This window comes from Delphinapterus leucas, unplaced genomic scaffold, assembly GCF_059928025.1.
Source record: "Delphinapterus leucas isolate spDelLeu-1000000601 "Yukka" unplaced genomic scaffold, BTC_Dleu_Yukka2 spDelLeu_asBTCV2_sq25, whole genome shotgun sequence".
Classification (NCBI taxonomy): Eukaryota; Metazoa; Chordata; class Mammalia; order Artiodactyla; family Monodontidae; genus Delphinapterus; species Delphinapterus leucas.
The window spans coordinates 7,512,083-7,533,922 of record NW_028322234.1 but is presented as its reverse complement, the minus strand read 5'-3'; the positions used below and the strand labels follow the sequence as shown (position 1 = coordinate 7,533,922).

Below are 21,840 nucleotides of genomic sequence, written 5' to 3'. Positions count from 1 at the left end.
ACTCTGATAATAATGACAGGTAAACATGTTGCAAGAAAAGAAAATTACACACTGTGAGATAATAGGAAAAAAAATATATATATATATTGGTCTCTGCCCCCGGTTCCTGGCACAGAGCTCCTGAAAACCTTGTAACTTCCTATGTGATAAGAACACTCGGAGCATCTTTTGTTCTAATATTTGGTCTTTGACCCTAGTTCCTGACACAGAGTTCCTAGAGCCTCTGGAATTTCCTGGGTGATAGGAGTGTCTTTCGTTGTAATGATAGGACTGGGTGGGCTCGTGGATGGCTCCTGGATGGAGGCTGGTCACCAGAAGGGCCAAGCCATGATTAGGAGTTTGGAATTTTCAGCCACACTCCCTCCCCCACCATTCTCCAGAGAGGGGGGATGGCCTGAAAATGGAGTTAATGATTGATCATGCCTACGTGATGACGCCTCCATAAAGATCCCAAAAGAACCGGGTTCAGAGAGTTTCCGGGCTGGTGAACACGTGCAGGTGCTGCAAGAGGGCATGGAAGCCTTGCGCCCCTTCCCGGATGCCTTGCCTTCCACATCTCCGTATCTTTTTCATGTTCTTCTTTTTTTTTTTGCCGTGGGCGGGGGTGGGCTTAAAACAGTAGCAATTTATTTTCTCACAGCTCTGGAGGAGACAAGTCTGAAATCAAGGTATTGATAGAGCCACGCTCTTTCTGAGATCTATAGGGAAGAATCCTTCCCTGCCTCTTCTAACCTCAAGTGTTTGCCGGCAATCCTTGGTGTTCCTTGGCTGGTAGATGCATCACTCCAATTTCTTTTTTAATTTAATTTAATTTAATTTATTTATTTTTGGCTGCGTTGGGTCTTCATTGTTGCATGTGGGCTTTCTCTAGTTGCGGCAAATCAAAACTATGGTGAGATACCACTTTATTTATTTTTAAAATTTATTTATCTATTTGTTTGTTTGTTTATGGCTGCATTGGGTCTTCGTTGCTGCACGTGGGGTTTCTTTAGTTGCGGTGAGCGGGGGCTACTCTTCGTAGAGGTGCGCAGGCTTCTCATTGCCGTGGCCCTCGTTGCGGAGCACGGGCTCTAGGCGCCCGGGCTTCAGTAGTTGCGGCGCACGTGCTTAGCTGCTCCGCAGCATGTGGGTCTTCCTGGACCAGGGCTCGAACCCCTGTCCCTGCATTGGCAGGGGGATTCTTCACCACTGCACCATCAAAGAAGTCCCGAGATACCATTTTATACCCATTAGCATGGCTATTAGCAAAATAAGTGTTGGTGTGGAGAAATTGGAACCCTCTGGGACCTCTGGGGGAAATGTGAAATGGTGCAGCTGCCGTGGAAAACAGTTTGGCAGCTCCTCACAAAGCTAAGCACAGAACGACCATATGATCCAGCAACTCCATTTCTGGATATATATTCAAAAGAATTGAAAGCAGGGACTCAAAATGAGCTTGTACACCAATGTACACAGCAGCACTATTCACAATAGCCAAAAGGTGGAAACAATGCAAATGTCCACCAATAACTGAATGGATAAACAAAATTTGGTATATCCACACAATGGACTATTACACAGTCATAAAAATAGAATGATGTTCTGATCCATGCTACAACGTGGATGAACCTTGAAACATTATGCTGAGTGAAATAAGCCAGTCACAAAAGGACAAACATTATATGATTCCACTGGTATGAAATGTCTAGAATATGCAAATTCATAGAGACAGGAAGTCAATTTTAGGTTACCAGGGGCCGGAGGAAGAGGGGGTAGAAATGAGGAATTATTGCTTAACAGTTACAGAGTTTATGTTTGGGGGTGATGGGAAAGTTTTGGAAGTAGATAGTGGTGTTGTACTATATGTATGCTCAACATTTCAGATGTACTTAATGTCACTAACAGTCCACTTAAAAATGGTTAAAATGGCAAATTCTATGTATGTTATATATATTTTACCACAATACAAAAATGCAAATTAAAAAAACTTTATAAAAATGGTATCACACTGTTACAATTATTTTCACTCAAGGGTCTGGATTGGAGATTTTTGCCTGCAAGTCTGGCCCATCCTTTTTCACTGCTGTATAGTACTCCATCGTAAGAACACACCCAAATATTTCCCAAGTTTCCAGTTCCTTCTTATTATGAACCATGCTGCTGGGAAGGCATGCACATGTAGGTTTCTCTAGGGTTCACACTAGGACCAGGAGGGAGGGTCCAGCCGTCCTCAGCTGTGTTAGCATGGCCAAATTGTTCTTCTGAGTGGTCAAGCCAATTCCCACGCCCATCACCAGTGACTCTGTCCCCTGCCTAATAGTGAAATGGGATCTCAGTGAATTTTTTTCCCTGGTGACTAGATTTAGCTTCTATTTATTGGTTGTCCTGGGTTCATCTTCCCAGAATTGCCTTTTCATGCCTGTACTGCACTGAATAGTGTGTCTCCAAATTCATGTCCACCAGAACCTCAGATTGTGACCTTGAGGGTCTTTGTAGATGTAATTATTTACATTAAGATGAGGTCATACTGGAGTAGGGTGGGCCCTAAATCCAATGACTGATTACTTTGTAAGAGGCCACATGAAGATGCAAGCAGAGATTGGAGTGATGCAGCCACAAGCCAAGGGACGCCGACCAGTGCCAGAAGCCACCAGAAGCCAGGAGAGTGGCCTGGGACCAATTCTCCCTCACAGCCTCCAGCCCTGCTGACACTTTGATTTGGGACTTCTGGCCACCAGAACTGTGAGAGAATAAATTTCTGCTGTTGTAAGCCAGAAATGTAAGACCGAGTTCGTGGTCATTGTTATGGCAAAAACAATGCCATCTGCCCATTTTTCTGTGTGGTGTTTTTTCTTTCCGTCTAGTGTGTCTGGTGGAGTGGGGGCACTTCATATGTCCTGGAAGCTATTCCTTGGTCAGTTAAATGCATCGCAGGTATCTCCTCTCTGTCCCTGGCTTATCTTTTCAATTTCTTGATGGATTTTTTTTTGGTGGCCAAAAGTTTGAAATTGTGACTGATTCCAAAGGACTGTCCCAAAAGTATTCTTTTTTTTTTCCTTGTCAAGAGCAGGTTTTCGTTTTTCAGGCAGTTAAGCCTGGGGTATAATTTTCTCTCTTCCGTGATGCTCTCAGCCGGCCATGACTTCCCTGCCTTCGGGGTTTGGGCCTCTGCCAGCGCCCCTACCTCTCAGAATCAGAGCTCAGTGAGGGAAGAATGGGGACAGCTGAGTGTGAGTCAGCAGAGCCTGGGCTGCAGGGGAAGCGGGGGACGGAAGTGGTCAGCTCAGGCCCTGGGACCAGCTGTGCGGATTCCTGGCTGCGGGTGGTCACCAGCACAGCCCAGGCCGGGCAGGAAGTGGGTCAGCTGAGGCATCAGGCTTGGGGCCCCACATGCTCACTGCCCAGAACCCCTAAACCCCCACCTCCCACCCACACACACACCCCTCCAGCGCCCTGGTTTGCATGCCTGCTCCTGCAATGGTTTCACTGACCACAGTGTGCATTTATGGAGCACCTGCTGTGCGCTAGGCCCTGGCTGAGTGTGGACCCCCAGCCCTGCCGAGTGGCTGGGGGAATCAGTTCCCTGACACTGGGGGAAACTGAGGCCCAGAACAGGGCAGCCCTGTGCATGACTCACACAGCGTGGTGTCCCAGTCACCCAGCATCCCAAATCCTCCTCCTTGGCTGGCTGGGGACCTCTCCACCTCTAGGTGTCCTCACCCTAAACACGGCAACTTAGAAGAAAAAACAGCCAGGAAGTTTCCACATTTTCTCTCTTTGCCTCCCTCAGTCCCTCTCTCTCTCTCCTTTGTTCTCTCTGCATTTCTGTTTTTCTGTTTCTCACCACCACCCCCATCAGTGTGTGTGTGTGTGTGTGTGTGTGTGTGTCTGTGTATGTGTGTGTGTTGGGGGTGGGGGCAGCCTGAACGCACCCCTCCTCTCTTCCAGGGGACCAGGACACGTCCGGGCAGGTCTGGACACTCCTTGTAGAAACTGCTGAATGCCTAGTGGCAAGATGCCAGGGCAGGAAGGAGCCAGTGGGAAGGTTGAAGAGGGTGTGCAGGAAGGCCTAGTTTGGGATTTCTGGTGTGGTGCTTTGCCCTTCTTACCCCCACCCAGGCCTGTCACACTCAGAGTGTCCCAAGATGACCTCAGCATCTTCCCCCAAAACTTTGGGTTTTGAGGGATGCATAGGAGTTATCTAGGTGTAGATGGAGGAGGGGGGACTTCCAGGCAGAAAAGACAAGCTGGGGTCAGCAGAGACAAGGGAAAAGGGGTTCAGATGTCCAGCAGAGGAGTCTGGCTTGCTCCTGTGGGCCAAGGGGAGCCACCGAGGGTGTGAGAGGTGGAGAGGGGCCCAGGCAGATCCCTGGAATGGGATGGACTCTTGTCTGAGACCCTCACCTTTAAGACCGAGGACATCCAAGCGAGAGCTGAGGGAAACTCTGTTGAATGGGGCCAAGGCTTACCCTTGAATGAGCCTCCCTGAATATACCTTAGACCCTTCGGCTGCCTGTCTGTCCGCCATCACAGCTGGGACCCCTGCACTGTACTCCCAGCCTGGAAGCTGCTGGTTTCCTGGTGTGTCCCCAGTCCAAAGCCCAGTGCACAGTAGGTAATTTATAAGTTCCTGGAGCAGCCAAGAGGAGATGGGGCTCTAGAGGCAGGGAACAGGCAGGGTGGGGGCCTCAGCTGGAGGAGGTGCCTGGCCTTCAGGGGCGTGTCATCCACCTTCCCCTCCCCGGAGGCTCCTGCGCCTCCCTGCGCCCCCTGTTGGCCTCAGAATGGAACACCCAGCCCCGACCCCTCTCCTCTCTCCCATAGCTTATTGCACACCTATTATGTGCCCAGTGCTGTTCTGGGTGCAACAGACACAGGGGACCCCAGACAGACCTGCCTGTCCTCCGGGACTCCCATAGAACTAGTCAGTTACTACCCAGAGTATGTTGGCACGGGGGTGGGGGGGAACCAGGCAGCTATGGGAGGCAGAGGAGGTACCTGGACAGCCAGGAGGGCTTCCTAGAGGAGGAAGTAATAGTAGTTGTACTTATTAAGTAAGTACTATGTGCCAGAGCTGTAAAAGCAGAATCTCACTGAATTCTCACACAAGGCCCATGAGTGTGGGGAACTGAGGCTCAGGGAAGTGGGCCTCAGATCGTCCCCCACCTCTTAGTTTCTCATAGCTTTTGGAATAACACCCAGACCACTCGCCAGGCCTTGAGACCCTGCGCCATCAGCCCTGCTACCCCTCCCACATCCCCTCCACCTGAATCACCCAATCTCCTCCACACACAGCCATCCCTCTTGGCCTGCAACTTGTAGGGTACAGTTGAGGTCAGGGGGTTTCTCTCTGGGCAGCATGGCCAAGGGTAGGCGGCGGTTCCCGTTGAACCAGGGAGGTGAGGGGAGGTTTCCAGGATTTGGGAAAAGGATCCCCCATGTAAAAAGGACACAGCCCCTTCCAGTGACCACAGGAGCATCTATATGGTACACCTGGGACCCTGCTCACAGCCCGGGGCCGTGGAAAGAGCCAGCCTTAGAAGCAAAACCACCGTGCTATAGACACCTCATCTTGGGGTGCAAAGACCTTGGGGGCTCAGGGACTTGGAGGGGGTACCCCTTCCCCTGGGACCCATGTTCCCCAAAACAAGCCATTTCCTTACTGCTGAAGCCCCTTCTTCTTTGAAGGCCACTGACTCTGGAGTGTCCCCATTCCTGCTGAGGACAGACACAGGGGGATGACCGAATCCTGTTTCCGGTGTTCAAGCTGCTCAGTCCAGAGTAGCCGGCTTGGGTTCACATTCCCGCCCCTCCTCTCCTTGGGACAAGGGGCTTCAACAGACAGAGCCTCAGTTTCCCCAGCTGTAAAAGGTGGTAATAGCACCTCCCCCACAGGGGAATTCTGCACACACTGGGGGTCAACATGATCACGATTCAAATCCCACCCCCCACCCCCTTGCTGTGTGACCATAGGCAAGTTACTCAACCTCTCTGTGCATCAGAACCAAGGCAGTGGGTTGTAGGAGGTAGAACACTCAGTACAGAAATCCTCTCATCATTATCCATTCAGCACACTCATTGCAGTGGCCACACACCAAGTACCAGGTCACACACCAAGCACCAAGGACAGAAGTACTGGTGATTTGAGGCCCCCTCTGCCAGTTGATGACCCCAGGTTGAGGATGACCCTGGCGGATGCCAGCTTCTCACAAAGACACACAAGAAATTGCATATTTCAACTGTTTTATTTGCTTTCTGGGGTGTCAAGTTTGGGGTCTCCCGGGGTCCAGCCCCCAGCAAAGTCTGGCAGACCCTTGCCTGGCCTGGGGTCCCAGACACGGCGCTTTCAGACAAGGCACTCATAGGAGTCTCCCTGGGTTCAGGGAAAAGCCACCCCGAAGCTGCAGGGGCTGGACCCTCCTTTGGGGACAGAACACGGGGTCACCTTCAGCTGGAAGGGTTTTTCCTAGAGAGAGATTTACGACAAGATAGAAACCTGAGATGTTAAGGGAGCCCCGGAAACATGCCTGGGTTGGAGGAAGGCCAACTCTGTTTCCCACGATCCAGATGGGTCTCCTGTGGCATCCAGCCAGGCCTTGGGTGCAGAGAGCCCAATTCCAAACTGGCTTTCTCTGGGATTTCCTCAAAGTGTGCAGGACACAAAAGCCACTGGCCCCAGGTCCCACCCCTGCAAATGGCTTGGGTGAGGCCGGTCTGGGCAGCGGGGAACCAGGGCCTGGGGGTGCTTCTCTCTTTCCCATCCTGTCCCCTTTCTCTGTGCCCCATGTGTACTGCAGAGGCAGGCACTTCTGTGGGTCTCTGGGCAGCTGAAGGGAAGCCTTGGGTGAGGAGAGGGAGGAGGGGAAACAGATCTTAAGTGGGGGGAGCAGCTCGGGCTGGACTGGAGCCCTTGGGGGTCTAGGAACCCCTGAAACTCAAGCTGTGACAACTGCCCCTAAACTGGAGGACAGGATCTCGTAGCAGGTATGCCCAGTGTCCATCCAAGAACTAACTTTCAAGATGTGGATTTTTGGCAAATGTCCTTTCCCCTCAACAGCCATTCTGCCCTGGGTCTGAGGGGGACCCTGGCCTTTAACACACTTCTTCACTGCAAAAATGGAGATGTTTTTTCTCCCAGTGGCAGCCCTGGTCCCTTTACAAGGCACTTGTTCCATGAGAAGGGAAATTTAATTGGGGTTATAAAAACAAAGCCCTTTTTAGCTCCCCACAAGTCTGTGGAGGCCATGAGACTCTTGGCCACGAGGGATGACCTGACAATAAGGCAGCAGCCTCTGCCTGTATGACCATCATCAGCACCTCACGCTGGCTGCAGGCTTGAGAAGGCTTCCAGTGGCCTCAGGGCAGAGGCTGGGCCCTCAGAGGAGAATGGGGCTTTGTCCCACCATCCCAGAAGGGGACTTCTGGGTTCAGACACTCCAAGAGGTGAAGAGGTCAAAGGTCAACAGTCTAGACAGTGGCAGCAAAAAACAGGCCAGTGTGGTGGGTGGATTTCCACGAGCAGCTCCCTTCCCCCTCCCGGTCACCCCTCGGGGGAACAGGCCTGTGGGTGTACGTGCACACCCACTGGCCTGGCTTCCTGGCAGAAACTTCTAAGATAACAAAAAGGCATCAACAGTATACTTTTCCAGTCGTCCCCTTGAGCAGGCCCTTTCTGTTCTAGAAGTTTCCACGCCAGCAAAGAGCAGGGTAGCTGAAAACTATTTTTCTTGCTGAAACTATCACAATCTGACCTTTCCCCAAAGACCTGGCACCGACTGGGAAGCCATGACCTCTGCCCACCACCCCCTGCTGCCCCACGGCCCTGTCTCTCTCAGTGGCCAGGAGACCTTGGCTGTTCCTTGATTGGACCAGGTGAGCCAGGTGGCACCAAGCCCAGTCCACCAACTGGAATTGCTGCTTCTTCCCACCTTTCTTTCTATCCACTCCGTCTTATTTCTTTTTCGAGCTACGTACTCATATGCAGACCACCGACCTCCTTTTTGGTGGGAAGCGGGGCGTCAAAGGGGCTTAGAGAAGAATAAAGTTATCAGGTGCGGAGGCTCTGGCACCTTAAAGGAGACGCCATCACCCGACGCCCAGATCACTGTCTCTGCCCCCATCCCCCACCTCAGTACCCTCCACAGGACTCACCAGAGAGAGGCCCCCTCCACTTTCCTATGAGTCCACCCCCAGCATCACTTCTCACTTTTCCCCCACCAGCCTTCCCGCCACATCCCTCAGCCCATCCTTCCACCATTAACACTCACTGCACCCACCCCTTCTGGCATCGCTCACCTCCGTACATGCCAAGCTGCACCCACTTCACAGGCTCATCCCTTTCCCTATTCTGTGCCCCCGACAACCCAGACTCTGAAATGACAAGGCAGAAGGAATGAGACTTGGCCCCCCTCTTCTCACACAAGGACATTTTTTTCCGGGACCCAACAAATGCAGACAGATATATCATGGATTGAATGGCTGAGTTTGCCCCAAAGAAAATGATAAAAAGTAATTAAAACAGGAAAATTTAAAAGCTGGCAGGGAGCGAGTAAAATGTTTAATGGCTATCTGATTAAACAAAAATGAGCTATGTGCTCTGCATCATGAACAAGGACAGGGTTCTGGTTTAACTTGAGGAAATCTAAAACCATGGCAGGAACACAAAAATGACACACACACACTCGACAATGATCAGACAATAAATTATATCTCTAAGTTGCTAAACCACATGGTGCTTTAAACAGAGAAGAGAAGGGAGGACAAAAGAAAGATGAAAATGCAGAGTTTGGGGATGGTGTGTCTGGGTTCCGTGGGCACCCAGCTAAGCTCAAACCTGGCTCACTTCCAGTCTTCCCTCCCTACTCCAGCTTGCCTAGGTCCATTTCCTCCTCAGAGCCCCACAAATCAGACCTTTAGAGAACAGAGCTAGTTAGAGCCAGATGCCATTCTTAATAAGACCTCTGGGGGACCCCCTGGCCTTGAGCCCCCCCCCCACCGCCGCCTTCAAAAGAGCCACAACCTCTGCTCACAGAAGCCAGCTGAGTGAGTAGATGCCATGACATCCTATGCTCCAGATTTCTCAGGAGACTGCAAACTCGGACCAGGGATGTGGAGGGGGCATTTCTGGCAGAGGGAGGGCTGGCATGGAGAGGGGAGCTAGGTCCTGATCATTTTACCCTGTGGGCCATGGTACACACCCACCATATGCTGACCCCACGTCACCATATGCCATATGCTGACCCCATGTCACCCACCTGTGCCCACTTTTCCCCTCCAGAAAAAGCCCAGGACTCAGAAAATGCATTTCACTCAGAAACCTATCAACCTGGTCTCCAAGCGACACAGTAGCTCAACAGAGGCAGCAACCACCCTGGGCATCGGAACAGGAGGGAAAGAGGGTGAATGTTTAAGAAAACAAAACAAAACAAAACTCTCAGCTGTTTTCAAAAGAGCTGCATGCTGGGAAACACCAACATGATCCAACACAGCATCAGACTACAGCACGCTTCACACTTAGTGAAGCGATAAAACTGCGCGTTTTCCAAAAAAATAGAAGAATACTTCGAAAACGTGTGTTTTCCTCACGGTTGCTTCTGCCACCCCCTCTCTCTGATGGGTGTCAGGGTCCAGCTGAATTTAGTTGCCTCCTGGGAGATGTCACTCTCAACCCTGCTGGTAAGTTCAAAGTCACCAGGGAGTGAGATAAAAATTTACCAGGGACTGAGATAAAAATTTACCGAGTCCTAGGCGCATCCAAAAACCAACTACACGAAGCCTGCTGGCTGCCCCACCGCTCTCCTGCTCAAATACACCAGCACACATGGAGCTCAGCCCCCAGACTCCATTTTGGCCCTCTCCCCTTAAGGAAAACAAGCACCAAGACTGAAAATCCAGGTCAGATGTGGGGTAGATTTGCAGCTCCTACACATTTTTCCATTAAAAAAAAAAAAGTCATGTGCATGTTGAAATGAGAGTCTGCTTTCCCACCGGCAGCCCGGCCCCAGTGGCCCCGTGGGTACAGCTCACAGCTTGGTCGTTGAAAGGGTCAGCCAACCCTTTCAGTCTCCTGGGGCACCAGCCACCCCCCACTCCCCGTGGTCTGGCCATGGGCCCAGTGCCACAAGCCCCGAGCAAGGGGACCTCAATGTCACCCCCAAAACAAAGATGTAGGTCCAGTGTTCAGGGCAGGAGGCTGAAGGGGCTGCACCCCAGGAAAAAGAAAAGACACTTCTGTGTTTGGCTAAAGCCCGCGTTTTAACCAAAGGGAATATAAATTACTCTGTGCCGGGCTTCCCTGGTGGCGCAGTGGTTGAGAGTCCGCCTGCCGATGCAGGGGATGCGGGTTCGTGCCCTGGTCTGGGAAGATCCCACATGCCGCGGAGCGGCTGGGCCCGTGAGCCATGGCCGCTGAGCCTGCGCGTCCGGAGCCTGTGCTCCGCAACGGGAGAGGCCACAGCAGTGAGACGCCCGCGTACCGCAAAAAAAAAAAAAAAAAAAAAAAAAAAATTACTCTGTGCCCAAACTAGCACTATTGTTTTTAAAAAGAGAATAAGAAAGAAGAAAAAAAGCCATGCCACGTCCCAAGGTGGCCCTTGCTGGGGCTGTCCAGGCTGCTGGGACATGGATCGGGGTAGAGAGTCTCCATGAGCCGTTTACATTTGGGAAGAAACAGTCACGGACGGAGGGAACTCTGGAATCCCTCCACCACAGACTTAGAATGGCAGGTAGCCCCAGCCATGGGATCATGGAATAGAGACACCTGATCGGGGTTCTCTGCAGAAATCAGGACCTCCCGGCTTCCTGGCTGCCACAGCTGTATCCCCAGATGCAAAGAGAAATAGAGAAAAAAAATCTTCACTGCGGCCTTCAAATCAACCAGTGCTTTTGCAGAGAAAAAGGGAGAGGAGGCGTGTAAGTTGGCATATTTGATCCAAAACAGATCCCCAGCTGATGGGCTCGTCCTTCCCGGTCAGGCCCCGGAGGGTGGACGTCTCTCTCAGGGTCCCTGGCAGAATGAGGTCTTGGGAGGCCTGAGCAGCAATCAGTGTTTGTGGCAACAGTTGAGTTTGCCTTCTGACTGCTCTAGGACGTCCAGCATCTCCTCGATGATGGCCTGAAGTGCCCGGCCCAGCTGGTCTGCATTGTAGGGCTTGCCCAGAGGGGGCACGTGAACAAAGGCTGAGCGGCCGTGACTCTGGTACAGAGAGGTATAGTAGGCGAAGTCGCAGAGGTACCTAAGCCACAGGGCGTGGGGGATGGGAAGGAGACCAAATGGGGTCAGAGAGTGAATGTTCCATTGAAATCCATCATAAGGCACCCCCCCGCCCCAACCTCACCAGTCATCCACAAGACGGAATACTGCTTCTCCCTCCCCAGGCCAGCAAATAAATAAATAAATAAATAACTCCAAGTGCTGGGGTATATGTGGGGAAGGAAGCAGTGTGAGATGCTGCTGGCTGGGATACAAATTGCCCCAGGGGAGGGCAATCTGGCAGGCTAGAAAAATTACAAATGTGCAATATTCAATATTTTGTGATAAACCTTAATGGAAAAGAATATGAAACAGAATATATATATATATCTATATCTCTCAATCGCTTTGCTGTACAGCAGAAATTAACACAACATTGTGAATGAACTATACTTCAGTAAAATTTTTTAAAAATAATTTTTGGGCTTCCCTGGTGGCGCAGTGGTTGAGAGTCCGCCTGCCGATGCAGGGGACACGGGTTCGTGCCCCGGTCCAGGAAGATCCCACATGCCGCGGAGCGGCTGGGCCCGTGAGCCATGGCCGCTGAGCCTGCGCGTCCGGAGCCTGTGCTCCGCAACGGGAGAGGCCACAACGGTGAGAGGCCCGCGTAACGCAAAATAAATAAATAATAATAATAATACTTTTTTAAAAATTACAAATGCATAGACTTTATGACCTGATGTTTTGAGTTTTTAGACTATCTCAGGAGCCATCTGCACACGAGCACGAGAAAGACGAACAAGGTATCTGCTGCAGCATGATGTGTAAAAGCAGAAAAACAGGGAGCAACCGGCTAGTATCTGAATGTCCCCCCAAATCCCCTCCCACCCTGTGAGGACACGGCCAGAAGTCGGCAGTCTGCAACCTATAGGAAGGCCTTTATCAGAACACCACCATGAGGGTGCCTGGATCCTGAACTTCCTTGCCTCCAGAGCTGTGAGCAGTAACTTTCTGTTGTTTATACACTGCCCAGTCTGGGGTTTTTTTTTTGGTTATAGCAGACTAAAACACCTCCTAAGTGTCCACTGACAGAGGAGTGGCTTAATAAACTCTGGTTCATCTGCACAGTGGAATACCATGCAGCCGTTTACAAGGCAGGCAGTGGAGCCACAGGAAGACAGAACTCACTAAGACCCATGTCACATGCCCACAAGTGAAACCAAGGAAGGGAACTCTCATGAAAATGCACACCACGTAACCCCATCCACGTGAAAGCGAAGTGAAACAGGACAAAATTCGAAAGTAGTATGCCAGATGTCCTACATATGTATGGAAACATATGTGTGGGTGAGTAGGAAGGGTCATAATTTAAGTCTCTCATTTAACCGAGGGATCCCTGGGGTGGGGTGGGGCGGGGGGGAGGAGAAAGGGCGAGAGAATCTTTCACAACAGGAAAGTATGAGAATATACTCTAGAATTATCTGAATAACTTAAAATTAATTTTAGGGGAGTTCCCTAGTGGCCTAGTGGTTAGGGTTCCGGGCTTTCGCCGACAGGGACCCGGGTTCAATCCCTGGTCAGGGAATTGAGATCCTGCAAGCTGTGTGGCGCAGCCAAAAACAAAAAAAAAAATTAGTTGAAAAAAAAGACAGCCCGCGTGCCACAAATACTGAAGCCCGTGCGCCTGCAGCCCGTGCTCCGCAACAAGAGAAGCCACCACAATGAGAAGCCTGTGCACCGCAGCGAAGAGTAGCCCTCGATCGCTGCAACTGGAGAAAGCCCGCGTGCAGAAACAAAGACACAATGCAGCCAAAAATAAATAAATTAAAAAAAAAAGACTGGTGGGAGGGGGAAGGGGCAATATAGGAGAAGGGGATTAAGAGGTACAAACTATTCGGTATAAAATAAGCTACAAGGATATATTGTACAATACAGGGAATATAGCCAATATCTTATAATAACTATAAATGGAGTATAACTTTTTAAAAATAAATTTATTTATTTCTTTTTGGCTGCTTGGGTCTTCGTTGCTGTGTGCAGGCTTTCTCTAGCTGCGGCAAGTGGGGGCTACTCTTCCTTGAGCGGGCTTCTCATTGTGGTGGCTTCTCTTGTTGCAGAGCATGGGCTCTAGGCATGCGGGCTTCAGTAGTTGTGGCACATGGGCTCAGTAGTTGTGGCTTACAGGCTCTAGAGCACAGGCTAGGTAGTTGTGGTATGCGGGCTTAGTTGCTCCACGGCATGTGGGATCTTCCCGGACCAGGGCTCGAACTTGTGTCCCCTGCATTGGCAGGTGGATTCTTAACCACTGCGCCACCAGGGAAGCCCAGGAATGTAACTTTTAAAAACTGTGAATCAGTGTATTGTACATCTGTAACGTATACTATTGTACATCAACTATACTTTAATTAAAAAAAAATTAAGGGACTTCCCTGGTGGTCCAGTGGTAATGAGTCTGCCTTACAATGAGGGGGACACGGGTTCAATCCCTGGTCAGGGAACTGGGATCCCACATGCCACGGGGCAACTGGGCCTGCACGCCACAACCACTGAGCTCAGAAGTCTCAACTAAAGAGCCCAAGTGCCACAAACTACAGAGCCCACGTGCCCTGGAGCCACGACTAGAAAAGAGAAAAAACCCGCACGCCACAGCTAGAGAGAAGTCCATGCATCACAATGAGAAGAGCCCGCGTGTGGCAACGAAAGATCCCACATGCCACAGGGAAGATCTCGCATGCTGCAATTAAGACCTGACGCAGCCAAAAATAAATTAAATAAAGAAATAATAAATAAATCTTTAAATAATAATAATAATTTAAAAAAAAGACTGATGGTAAATTCAGCCACTTCATTCTGTCAACTGAATTTGCCACCTGCCGCCTTTGGACTGGAGAGGTGTACAAAGTGTTGAGAAATCAAGGTATCTGGTGTTGAGAGGGCATAGAACAGAGAGGTCTGGGAGGCTGGGGAGTCCTTCCCAAGGGGGCAACATTTTGGAGTTAAGACCTGAAAGAGGTATTATCAGAGGGAGGTGAGCTCTGGGCAGAGGTCTTAGCATGTGCAAAGGCCCTGATGCTAGAGTGAGCTTGGTGTGTTTGAGGAACAGGAGGAGGCTGGTTTGTGGGTCTGGAAGGCAGTGGTGAGGCGAGAGTGAAGGCAGAGGAGGGTGGAGAGGTGGGCAGGGGCCAGACCACACAGAACCTGTGCATGGTGGAGAGTTGGGATTTCATTCGAGGTGCAGTGGAAGCTTTAGGAAGAATTAAGCAAGTTAGGGGCATCATCGGACTTAAATTAATAGACCCTCTAATAGGCTGAATAGTTAGTTTCTGTCCCAAATCTGTGTTCATCTAGAACCTCAAAATGTGACCTGATTTGGAGATAGGGTTTTTGCAGATGTAATTAGTTAAGATGAGGTCACAGTGGTTTAGGGTAGGTCCTAAATCCAATGATTGGTGTCCTTGTAAGAAGGCCACATGGGAACTTCCCTGGCTGTACCGTGGTTAAGACTTTGCCTTCCAATGCCGGGGGTGTGGGTTCGATCCCAGGTCGAGGAGCTAAGATCCCATGTGCCTCGCAGCCAAAAAACTGAAACATAAAACAGAAGCAGGGACTTCCCTGGTGGCGCAGTGGTTAAGAATCCGCCTGCCAATGCAGGGAAAAACGGGTTTGATCCCTGGCCCAGGAAGATCCCACATGCCGCAGAGCAACTAAGCCCATGCACCACAACTACTAAGCCTGTGCTCTAGAGCCTGCGAGCCACAGCTACTGAGCCCACGCGCCACAACTACTGATGCCCGCGCTCCTAGAGCCCAAGCTCCGCAGCAAGAGAAGCCACTGCAATGAGAAGCCCGCGCACCGCAACGAAGAGTAGCCCCCACTCGCTGCAACTAGAGAAAGCCTGTGCGCAGCAACGAAGACCCAACGCAGCCAAAAATAAATAAATAAATTTATATATTAAAAAAAAACAGAAGCAATATTGTAACAAATTCAATAAAGACTTTAAAAATGGTCCACATCAAAAAAATCTTTAAAAAAATAAAAGAAAAGAAGGCCATGTGAAGACACACACAGGGAAGAAGGCAGAGATTGGGGTAAAGCATCTCAAGGCGCGGAACACTCAGCGTTGTCAGCAGCCCCCATAAGCCAGAGAGGCATGGAACAGATTCCCCCTCAGCACCTCCAGAAGGAGCCAACCCTGCTGACACCTTGATTTTGGACTTTTAGTCTCCAGACCTGGGAGAGAATAAATGTTTGTTGCCCTAAGCCACCAACATGGTAATTTGTTATATATAGCAGCCACGGGAAACTAATATAGAAACTGACTGCTTAGCAGAGAAGGACTGTCAGGGTTGGGGTAGAGGTGGCCGGAGGAACAGCAGGGAGACGGCCGGAGCAACGTGCAGGTGGGAGATGCCGGGGTCCACAATCCACACACAATGAGTTCCAGAAGCAGAATCCGTGGAACCTGTTTTATATATATATATACACACACATACACATATATACTTAACTCTGTGCCTCATGGATGGTGAGGTTTATATACTGTGAAATTCTATGTAAAAATATCATGTATAATACTGTTAAAATATCCCATGCGTAAAAAAAATTATCCCATGCTTTAATCAGGTGGTAAATCAATTATGTTTTCAGAAGTGAAAAAGAGGGTTTCCCTGGTGGCGCAGTGGTTGAGAGTCCGCCTGCCAATGCAGAGGACACAGGTTCGTGCCCCAATCTGGGAAGATCCCACATGCCGCGGAACGGCTAGGCCCATGAGCCATGGCCACTGAGCCTGCGCATCCGGAGCCTGTGCTCCGCAACGGGAGAGGCCACAACAGTGAGAGGCCCGCGTACCGAAAAAAAAAAAAAAAAAAAGTGAAAAAGAAAAAGTGAGCACTTGGCCCAAAGAGGCTAAAGTCAAACACACTTGGCTTGTTCAACACCCAGCCTGGGCTGATGTAGGAGGGAAACCCCTACTCACACCTACACCATAGGGCCCCATGGTGCCTTACCTGCCGGCATCTTGTGAGATGGTCACTGACACATCCAGGCCCAGTGTAGTAACCCTCTTACATACAGCGTCCATGTCAATGATGGAGTCAATGCTTTCAGGCCCATCCTCCACACAGCACTGGGAGCCAGGGCAGAATCGGCAGTTGTCCAGCCCCTTGTAGCCCTTGTTGTGCCCGCACTTCTCCAGCGTGACTGTGGTCGCCATGCCTGACACCCCCACATGCACCACCAGCTGCAGACAGATGGGCAAGGCTTAATAGGGTCTGGTCATGGGACTGGGAGTCCCCCCAGGCCAAGGAGAGGGCAGCATCCTCACAGAACTCTGCTGGGGGTTACGTGCTTTCTGACATCTTGCTGATGGAATAGACCCTACAGTCACTCTTACAGAAAGGTGTGCCAAGTGAAACATGCAAGAATGTGAAATATGCAAAGATGTTCATTGCAGCTTTGTCATTACAATCAAATATTGGAAACAACCTAATTAGCCATCCATGGTGGGGGTGGGGGGTGGGGGGGGTGGGGAGATGGGGGGGGTTGGATAAGTAAAGTATGAGCTACTCTGTAGCTGTTAACATGCCCAAGGCAATTCTGTATGAAATAATCTTCAAGGCATATTGCCAAACACAAAAGGCAAGGTATAATTTCCAGGAATCTAACCTAAAAACAATCAAAGAGATAATAATTTGCCCATAGTCACTTCGGTGTTATTTATAAAAGTGAGGAAAAAAACCCCGAAACATAGAAATGACCAGCACGCCCAATAATAGGAGAATGGTTGTATTAATTACTAAATATTACCCAGCTGTTAAAATAATGTTAAGGGAGAATTTTTCATGACCTGCGTGATTAAATGCTCATGATAACGTATTTGTAAGAGGCAGGATACCAAACTGAATACAGTTTAACTTCAAATATTAATGATTTGTGTGTATGTTTACACACAGAAAGGGCACTGTAAGAAAACATGTGAACATTTAAAATAAAGACTGATGAGCATACTGTGCCATATGGCAGTCACAGGACACGTGTGGCTATCGAGCATTTGAAATGTGGCTGATACAAACTTTTTTTCTATGCATTTTCTTTATTTGATTATTGGTTATTTCCCTACGGTGATATATCTCACAGTGACTTTTTTTTTTTAAACATCTTTATTGGAGTATAATTGCTTTACAATGTTGTGTTAGTTTCTGCTGTACAACAAAGTGCATCAGCTGTATGTATACACACGTCCCCATAACCCCTCCCTCTTGCGCCTCCTTCCCACCCTCCCTAGCCCACCCCTCTAGGTCATCACAAAGCATCGAGCTGATCTCCCTGTGCTATACGGCTGTCTCCCACTAGTATATATATGTCAATGCTACTCTCTCACTTCGTCCCAGCTTATCCTTCCTCCTTCCCATGTCCTCAAGTCCATTCTCTATGTCTGCGTCTTTATTCCGGTCCTGCCCCTAGGTTCATCAGAACCATTTTTTGTTTTTTAGATTTCATATATATGTGTTAGCATACGGTATTTGTTTTTCTCTTTCTGACATACTTCACGCTGTATGACAGACTTTAAGTTCATGCACCTCACTACAAATAACTCAATTTCATTTCTTTTTATGGCTGAGTAATATTCCATTGTACATATGTGCCACATCTTCTTTATCCATTCATCTGTCAATGGACACTTAGGTTGCTTCCATGTCCAAAAATAAACACAAAATGGGCTTCCCTGGTGGCGCAGAGGTTGAGAATCTGCCTGCCAATGCAGGCGACACGGGTTCGAGCACTGGTCTGGGAAGATCCCACATGCCGCGGAGCAACTAGGCCCGTGAGCCACAACTACTGAGCCTGCGCGTCTGGAGCCTGTGCTCCGCAACAAGAGAGGCCGCGATAGTGAGAGGCCCGCGCACCGCGATGAAGAGTGGCCCCGGCTTGCCGCAACTAGAGAAAGCCCTCGCACAGAAACGAAGTCCCAACACAGCCAAAAATAAATATTAATTAATTAATTTAAAAAAACACACACATACAAAATGGATTAAAGACCTAAATGTAAGGCCAGACACTATAAAACTCTTAGAGGAACATATAGGCAGAACACTCTATGACATAAGTCACAGCAAGATCCTTCTTGACCCACCTCCTAGAGAAATGGAAATAAAAACAAAAATAAACAAATGGGACCTACTGAAAATTAAAAGCTTTTGCACAACAAAGGAAACCATAACCAAGACGAAAATATAACCCTCAGAATAGGAGAAAATATTTGCAAATGAAGCAACTGACAAAGGATTAATCTCCAAAATACACAAGCAGCTCAATATCAAAAAAACAAACTACCCAATCCAAAAATGGGTGGAAGACCTAAATAGATATTTCCCCAAAGAAGAGATACAGATTGCCAACACATGGCTGATACAGATTGAGATACCAGTGCAGCACACACACCGGTTTCGGAGACTGGGCATGAAAAAAGAATGTAGGGACTTCCCTGGTGGTCCAGCGGTTAAGACCCTGCGTGTTAAGACTCGACTGCAGAGCACGGAGATCTCACATGCCGCGCGGTGCGGCTAAAAAGTAAAAAAAAAAAAAGTGAAATGTCTCATTAATAACTTTTTAAATGTTGATTACACATTGACATAATATTTTAGAAATAAGGGGTGACATTTAAGATATTATTAAAATTAATTTCACTATTTCTTTGTATGCTTTTTTTTTTTCCGGCCATGCAGCTTTTGGGATCTTAGTTCCCAGACCAGGGATTGAACCCGAGCGACGGCAGTGAAAGTGCCGAGTCCCAACCACTGGACCAGGGAATTCCTTCTTTGTATGCTTTTCAATTGTGGCTTCTAGAAAGTTTAAACTGTCCCGTGTAGCTGGCACGGTAACGTCTAGCGGGCCGTGATTCTCAAGAACATAACTAGCCAGGAGCGGGGGGCTATGCTACTGGATGCCTTAGCACCCACACTGTGTTATCTGGTGCTCCATAAACCAGTGGAGCATCAGGTAACACTGTAATTCCTGTGAATGCAAAAACAAAATAGCAGCTAGCTGTAGTACAGAGGGTTGAATGGTGACTCCACCACCACCACCAAAAAAAGAAAAGAAAGAAAAGGAAAGGTATGTCCCTGTCCTAATACCTGGAAACTGTGACTGGGACCTTTATTTGGGAAAGGGTCTTTGCAGATGTAATTAAGTAAAGGATCTTGAGATGAGGTCCTCCTGGATTATCTGGATGGGCTCAAAACCCATTGACAAATGCACTTAAAAGAGACACACAGAGCAGGAACAGAGAGGGAGGAAAGGAGAAGGTCATGTGGAGACAGTGGCAGAGGATAGAGTGATGAGGCCACAAGCCAAGGAATGCCTGGGGCCACCAGAAGCTGGAAGAGACAAGGAAGAATCCTCCCCTAGAGCCTTTGGAGGGAGCCACAGCCCTGCTCATGCCTTGATTTTGGACTTCTGGCCTCCAGAATTGTGTGCTTATAAATTTCTGTAGTTTTAAGACACCTGGTTGGCAGTCAATTGTTACGTCAGCCACAGGATGCTAATCCATGCAGTACGATGCTTAAACAGTACTTGTGGGTGAGCACAAATGTATATGAAGATGCATGTGTGTGAAGAAGATGTGAGTGATGACGATAGCCGTGGTACCAGTTAACCACTATTAAGAGCTTACTATAGGGACTTCCCTGGTGGTCCAGTGGGTAAGACTCCACGCTCCCAATGCAAGGGGCTTGGGGTTCTATCCCTGGTTGGGGAACTATATCCTGCATGCATGCCACAACTAAGAAGTCTGTGTGCCACAACTAAGAAGTCTGCATGCCACAACTAAGAGTCCACATGCCGCAACGAAGATCCCGTGTGCCAAACTAAGACCTGGCGCAGCCTAAATAAATAAATATATTTTTTTTAAAAAAAGAGCTTACTATAGACCAGGAGTTCTCAACCAGGGGTGAGCCTGCCTCCAGAGGATGTTTGGCAACATCTGGAAACGTTATGGGGTATCAAACTGGAGACACAGTGCTCCTGGCATCTCATGGGTGGTGGTCAGGGATGCTGCTCAGCACCCTACAGTGCACAGCACAGCCCATCACAGAGAAGGCTCTGGCCCCAGTGTAGCTGAGAAACCCTGGGGTGGGCTGAGAACTGTTTATTGCCCTACTGGCCTCATCTCTCTCATCCCCACCACAAACTCATGATGTTAGTGCTTGTGATAGCGAGATCTATAGTAAGAGATATACATTTGTTGGAACTTCCCTGGTGGTGCAGGGGGTGAGACCCCATGCTCCCAATGCAGGGGCCTGGGGTTCGATCCCTGGTTGGGGAACTAGATCCCACATGCATGCTGCAACTAAAAGTTCTCATGCCATAGGTAAAAGCCCGCATGCCGCAACTAAGACCCGGTGCAGCCAAAATAAATAAATAAATATTAAAAAATTAAAAAAGAAATATATATTTGTTCTTAGTTCACTCTTCCTGGCACAGAGCTCCTAAAACCCTTAGAGTTCCCTAAGTGATGACAGCAATAAAGGTGTCCTGTTTGGTTAATTTTTTTTTTTTTTTTCTGCTGCATGGCATGTGGGATCTTAGTTCCCTGACCAGGAATCAAACCCGTGCCCTCTGCAATGGAAGCGTGGAGTCCTAACCACTGGACTTCCAGGGAATTCCCCTGTTTTGTTAATGAGGTAACTTTTGGAAAGCACCTTAGAATGGGGGCTGGTTGCCAGGGGAACCAACCACATGATTAGAGGGTTGGAACTTTCAGCCCCACCCCCCTACCTCAGAGGAAGGGAGAGGGCCTGGAGATGGAGTTCAGCTGGGGAGAGTAGGGCGCTCGGGAGGGCGAAGCAGCATATGCTCGGGAGGGCATAGGACAAAGCATACATTGTCCTATGCATCTCTTTCATCTGGCTGGCTGTTCCTGAGTTATATGCTTTTATAATAAACCGGTAATCCAGTGAGTAAATGGGGTTCCTGAGTTCTGTGAGCTGCTCTAGCAAATTAATGGAACCCAAGGAAGGGGTCATGGGAATCCCTGATTTATAGCCAGTTGGACAGAAGCACAGGTAACAACCTAGACTTAAGATTGGCATCTGCAAACTATTTTATATAGAATGGATAAACAATAAGGTCCTACTGTAGAGCACAGGGGACTATATTCAATATCCTGTGATAACCATAATGGAAAAGAATATAAAAAAGAATGTATATATATGTATAACTGAATCACTTTGCCGTACAGCAGAAATTAACACAACATTGTAAATCAACTATACTTCAAAAAAAAAAAAAAAAAAAGATTGGCATCTGAAGTGGAGGGCAGTCCGGTAGGATGGAGCCCTTACCCTGTGGAATGCGATTCTATCTCTGGGTAGGTAGTGTCAGAATTGAGTTGAATTGTAGGACCCACAGCCACTCTCCAAGAATTGCTTGGTGTGGGGATAACCCCACCCACGCGCTGGAATTGGGTGGTAGAATTTTAGTACTTCAGTCACCCCTCACTTCGGTATCCACAGGAGATTGGGTCCAGGTTCCCCCCCGCTTCAGATAACAACATCTGGGGATGCTCAAGTCTCTTACCTAAAATGGCGTAGTATTTTCATATAACCTACTGCACATCTTCCTGTATACCTCAGATCGTCTCTAGATTGCTTACAATACCTAATAGAATGCAA

The 21,840-nt window shown here is 48.9% G+C and overlaps 1 protein-coding gene across 3 annotated transcripts in view; it reads right to left on the bottom strand.

Moving 5' to 3' along the window:
- Positions 1–21,840, bottom strand: part of PGPEP1 (pyroglutamyl-peptidase I) — a 46,126-nt gene that overhangs the window by 2,246 nt on the left and 22,040 nt on the right. Inside the window, exons 4-5 of one of the 3 annotated variants that reach the window (XM_089905286.1) lie at positions 16,177–16,409; positions 10,925–11,213 (exon numbers count right to left, since the gene is read on the bottom strand). In XM_089905286.1, the coding sequence (XP_089761412.1) occupies positions 11,021–11,213; positions 16,177–16,409 (426 nt within the window). In that variant the 3' untranslated portion in view covers positions 10,925–11,020. Of the gene's footprint in view, positions 1–8,517; positions 11,214–16,176; positions 16,410–21,840 lie in introns of those variants that run through there. The other 2 variants (XM_089905288.1, XM_089905287.1) reach the window with 2 other exon arrangements.